Here is a 6,005-nt window from a genome sequence, read left to right on the forward strand (position 1 = left end):
CAGGCACCCAGGATTTTTTTCTTGAATTGATTTTAACTGCACATCAGTTCATTTCTGAGGTTTCACATATCATTTCCTAGAAATAGAGCAAAGTAATGGAAATAATTTGAGATTACATAAATACATTCATCTGTCTACTCCAGGTAACAGTAGAGAAAAATGTGGTTCAAAAGTGTTAGTGAATTGGGGCACTTGGGTGACTCAGTCAGTTGAGCTTCTGACCCTTGATTTTGACTCCAGTCATAATCTCAGGGTCATGAGATAGAACCATGTGTCAGACTCTACTCTGGATGCAGAGCTTGGTTGAGATTCTCTTTCTCTCTCTTCTCTCCCTTCCCCCCTCCCAACCCTACTTGCACTCTCTCTTTCTCTAAAAAAAAAAAAAAAAAAAAAAAAAAAAAAGGTGAATTAACCATCTTGAATTTACTATATCTGCAGATGGAGAACAAATTAAAAACAGAAATTTTGAATATAACTGCCATTGTGGAATTTGTTCTCTTGGGGTTTTCTGATATTCCCAATATCCAATGGATTCTTTTTGGAGTATTTTTAGTCATCTACCTAACTATCCTTATGTGCAATAGCATCATTATATTGATAATAAAAATTGACTCTGCTCTCCAGACCCCCATGTATTTTTTTCTCAGCAATTTTTCCTTCTTAGAAATCTGTTATGTAACAGTCACTATCCCAAGAATGCTCATGGACCTATTGACCAAGAAAGGAAATATTTCTGTCTTTGCCTGTGCTGCGCAAATGTGTTTTGTCCTTATGTTTGGAGGTTCAGAGTGTCTTCTCCTGACAGTGATGGCCTATGACCGCTATGTGGCCATCTGTAACCCTCTGCATTATACTCTAGTCATGAACCACAAGGTCTGTGTCCAGCTGGTGACTGTGTCATGGGTCAGCACAGCTCCAGTTGTAATTGGGCAAACATGCCAGATTTTCTCTCTGCCCTTTTGTGGGTCTAACATAATTAATCATTTCTTCTGTGACATTCCACCAGTACTCAAACTTGCTTGCGGGGACACATTTGTGAATGAGATAGCAATCTATGTAGTTGCAGTGGTCTTCATCATGGTTCCATTTCTGTTGATTGTTTTCTCCTATGGCAAAATTATATCCAGCATTCTGAAATTGTCATCAGCCAAAGGGAGAGCTAAAGCCTTCTCCACCTGCTCCTCTCACCTGATAGTTGTAGTCTTATTCTATGGAACGGCTACCATCACTTATTTACGACCCAGACCAAATCAGTCTGAAGGAGTTGGAAAATTGATCTCTCTTTTCTACACCGTTTTGATCCCAACATTGAATCCCATTATATATACTCTGAGGAACAAAGACATCATGGTAGCATTGAGAAAACTACTAACAAAGTTATTAATGTGACTCAAATACATGCAATTATGGAATTTGCTTATGTGTTCATCATGTAGAGACAATAGAAAAAAAGGTCTTCTAGTTTTATTTCTCAATAATGATCATTAATGTCATCATAGAAACCTCACATTATATTAAGAAAATTTAGTTTTACAGGATTAAGTTTAGGGCTCTGTAAATCAAAGCACCATTTATCTTGGTTGCAGCAATCTAATTTGAAGATCCATCTGTCCTCTACTGTGAACTAGTGAGTTACGAGATTGCTTGAACAATACAATAATAGCTAACTCAGTGTGTTTTATAAGGAAGGTTTAGGGTCATGTGCTGTGATCATTTATTTTTTTAACCTTCCCTTTCCTTCAAATATATTTGCTGCCATTCCTTGTACTTGTGATTGAATTTAGTCAGTGACAAAATCCAGCAGCAGCCAAGATGGTGGAAGCAGGAGAATCAGTATTTTCTTTGCATTTGTCCTTCTATCTCTTGTCATTGTCCATGTTGCTTTAAGATTGCAAATCCTGAGAATTTTCCCTTTATTCTGGTGACATCATTCCCTCCCCCTTGTAGCTTCAGGTTTTGCTTTGATAATATCTATTTAGTATTACAAGACTCTGGAGTTTTCACTATATACTATCCAAATGGTTGTGTAACACATTGAAATGTTGGTCCTTCTAAAATAAATGTCTATTTACAATCTGCAAATGTGCCGTATCTGAGAAAAAAAAAAAAGAAAAGAAAAGAAAAAGGACTTTGTAGATGTAATCAAGTCAAGGAAATGAGATCATCCTGATTTAAGGTGGGCACTATATTCCTTGACCAGTGGCCTTATGAGACAGAAAGGTAAACACAGCTTAAAAAATAGAGTCATCGAGAAGAACATGTGAAGGTGGAGGCAGAAATGGGAGTGATGCAGCCAAGAACCAAAAAGAGATCAAGAACCTCCAAGAGCTGGAAGAAACAAAGAATGAGTCTCCCTTAGATCTTGTAGAGGGAATGAGGAGAGACTGCTAACACTGTGATATTGGACTCTGGATTCTAAAACTATAAGAGATTCAATTTTTGTTGTTTTAAGTTCTTCAGTTGGTGGTATTTTGTTACAGTAGATCTAGGAAAGTAATGCACCATGTAAGTAGTCTTTTCATTGAATTGCTTCTATTTGAATCCTCTGGAATAAATTCTGTACCCTTTTTGGGAAGTAATTTGGCATTTTTTTCTTTTGAATGAAAAAATTAAAGTACTTGTCCTTTTATTTTAAAAACCATATCAATGAAGGGCGCCTGGGTGGCTCAGTGGGTTAAAGCCTCTGCCTTCAGCTCAAGTCATGATCCTGGGGCCCTGGGATCAAGCCCTGTGGCGGGCTCTCTGCTCAGTAGAGAGCCTGCTTCCCTTCCTTTCTCTCTGCCTGACTCTCTGCCTACTTGTGATCTCTGTCTGTCAAATAAATAAATAAAAATCTTAAAAAAAACATATCAATGAAAACTCATCTTATAGAAATAATATTTTCTAAGAATAATTATTACCTGTATTTGTTTAAGAATTTTTATTAAATGTGTTTGTTCAAGAGTGTTTATAAGAGGTTTTTTGTTTTGTTTTGTTTTGTTTTTTTATAGTGCAAAAGGAAACAAGAAGCAAAGGGAAGGTGCTCTCAGTTGAAACATACTGAGATAGTGGAGTACATCTACACCATATAATATAAGCCAGCCTGTCAAGACAATATTTTAGATCCCCTCTGCTGAAGAATTTCCAAGCTTTCCTGACATGTGAGAAAGTAAATGCATGCATAAAACATAACTATTTTTGTAAGACAAAGAAGGTTAGCAATCCATAACCTCATACACTAAAAAAAAAAAAAAAAATTAAGATTTAGTTTATTTATTTGTCAGAGGGATCCAGAGAGCACATGCAAGGGAAGCAGCAGGCAGAAGGAGAAACAGGCCCCCAACTAAGCAAGGAGCCAAACATGGGACTCAATCCCAGGATTCTGGGATGGTGGCCTGAGCCAAAGGCAGATACTTAACTGACTGAGCCACCCAGGTGTCCCAAAACAAAAGTTTCTTGCATATATATGATTATATATGTATTTGTATATATTTATATCATATATTACATATATATATACATATATATATATATAATGTAGATACACTGTTCTACTGAGGGAGGAAAAAGAAGCTATAACTAAACATAGAAGAAAAAGTATGAATTATTTTTAAAAGATTTTATTTATTTATTTGATAGAGAGTGAAATCACAAGTAGGCAGAGAGAGAGAGGGAAGCAGACTCCCTGCTGAGCAGAGAGCCCAATGTGGGACTCGATCTCAGGACCTTGAGATCATGCCCCAAGCCAAAGGCAGGGGCTTAAACCACTGAGCCACCCAGGCACCAGAAAGTGTGAATTATTTTATGTCAATATGATTTTGTATTAATATTCTTCACTTACTTTGGAACACTGTAAAATTCAAACCTACTAATATATATTAACAATGCTGGTCTGTTTAGGAGTTAGCATATATTCCCCTTTGGATTCAGTTTTGCTCTTTGATGCTAGGATATCAAATGCTGGAATTTGAATGGAGATACATTTTATGTACAGATCAATAGCCAGATGAAAAGATGCATAATAGGGTGAGGTCAGGAGGCTCCTAAATGTATGAACTTCTGTCCTCATGCAGTGGGATCTGTCACTCTTTGGACACATGGATATGTTTACCCCACTAGGAGCTCTCTGAGCCCCAGCTTTAGGAATGTTTAAAGAGGCTTCATCACATAGGCAAGGCAGGCCATTAACTCTGTTTTCAGCCCCTCTCTCTTCTAAAGAAAATGGAGGTAAGGAGAGATGAAAATTCTAAGTTTCTAATCATGGCTTGGTTCTTCTGTTGATCAATTAGTCCTCATGCAAAAGTCATCCAGTACCCCACCCAAGGTTGCCTCATTAGAACAAAAGACACTCCTACTGCCCAAGAAATTATAGGAGTTTCAGGAGCAGGGTCAGGAACCAGGGTCAAAGACCAAATATTAAAACAAAAGGTGCTCCAAGTGTACTCATCAATTAGGAAATAACAAGAGTTCCAGGAGCACGGTGTCAGCAGTCAGGGCCAGAGATCAATATGTATTTCTTATTGAGGTCACAATATCATAATCATACCAATCAGGAAAAAAAAAGTTGAACAAAACAAAACAAAGGAATATATGTCCCTATTTAAGGAATGCTCTTCTCTTTTCTGTGAATTCTTAATCTATTTAGTACACTTTTCCTTTCTTTTTTTTTTTTCTTAATTTAAATTCAATTAGACAACATATAGTACACCATTAGTTTCAGATATAGGGTTCAATAATTTATCAGTTGTCTATAACACCCAGTGCTCATCACACTCATCACATCATGTGCCCTTTTTAATGCCCATCACCCAATTACTCCATACCCCACCTCCTCTCCAGCAACCGGTTTGTTTCTTATAGTTAAAAGTCTCTCATGATTTGTCTCCCTCTCCGATTTCTTCCCATTCAGTTTTTCCTCCCTTTTCCTAAGATCCTCCACACTATTTCTTATATTCCACATATGAGTGAAACCACATGATGATTGTTTTTCTCTGATTGGCTTATTTTGCTCAGCATAATACACTCCAGTTTCATCCATGTCAATGTAAATGCTAAGTACTCATCCTTTCTCATGGCTAAGTTATATTCCATGGTATATAAATACTACATCTTCTTTTCCATTCATGTGTCAATGGGCATCTTGGTTCTTTTCACAGTTTGGTTATTATGGACATTGCCTTTATGAACATTGGCACATGTTGTGATGAGTACTAGGTGTTATATGCAACTAATGGATCTTTAAACACTACATGAAAAACTAATGAGGCTGCCTTCGGCTCAGGTCATGATCTCAGGGTCCTGGGATCGAGTCCCGCATTGGGCTCTCTGCTCAGCAGGGAGCCTGCTTCCTCCTCTCTCTCTCTGCCTGCCTCTCTGCCTACTTGTAATCTCTCTGTCAAATAAATAAATAAAATCTTTAAAAAAAAAAAAAAAGAAAAGAAAAAGAAAACCAAAGCTAGTGGCTTCACAATGCCAGACTTTAAGTTATATTACAAGGCTGTGATTAACCAAGACAACATGGTACTGGCATAAAAACAGACAAATAAATCAATGCAACAGAATAGAAAACCCAGAAGTGGACCCTAAAATCCATGGTCAACTGAATTTTGACAAGGCAGGAGAGAATATCCAGTGGAAACAGGACAGTCTCTTCAATAAATGGTGCTGGGTACATAGGTGCATGTGGACAGCCACATGCAGAAGAATTAAACTGGATCATTCTCTTAGACCAGACACAAAGAGAAACTCAAGATGGATACAAGACCTAAATAGCAAGGCAAGGGAAACAAAACAAAAATGAACTACTGGGCCTTCATCAAGACAAAAAGCTTCTGCACAGCAAAGAAACAGTCAATAAAACTAAAAGGGAAATTATGGTTGGGAGAAAATATTTGCAAATGACATGTAAGATGAAGGACTAGTCTCTAAAATCTATAAAGAACTAAAACTTAACATCTCGAAAATAAAAAGGTAGTTAAGAAAAGGGCAGAAGACATGAACAGACATTTATTCAAAGAAGACATACA

General features: G+C 37.2%; 1 protein-coding gene across 1 annotated transcript; it reads left to right on the forward strand.

The window, feature by feature from the left end:
* The first annotated feature begins 420 nt into the window (after positions 1 to 420).
* On the forward strand, positions 421 to 1,389 carry LOC132010088 (olfactory receptor 10AG1-like). The gene has a single exon (XM_059388059.1). The coding sequence runs from the start codon at positions 439 to 441 to the stop codon at positions 1,387 to 1,389; it is 951 nt and encodes a 316-aa protein (XP_059244042.1). The 5' UTR covers positions 421 to 438.
* Positions 1,390 to 6,005: the final 4,616 nt, after the last annotated feature.

This window comes from Mustela nigripes, chromosome 1 (genome assembly GCF_022355385.1).
Source record: "Mustela nigripes isolate SB6536 chromosome 1, MUSNIG.SB6536, whole genome shotgun sequence".
Classification (NCBI taxonomy): domain Eukaryota; kingdom Metazoa; phylum Chordata; class Mammalia; order Carnivora; family Mustelidae; genus Mustela; species Mustela nigripes.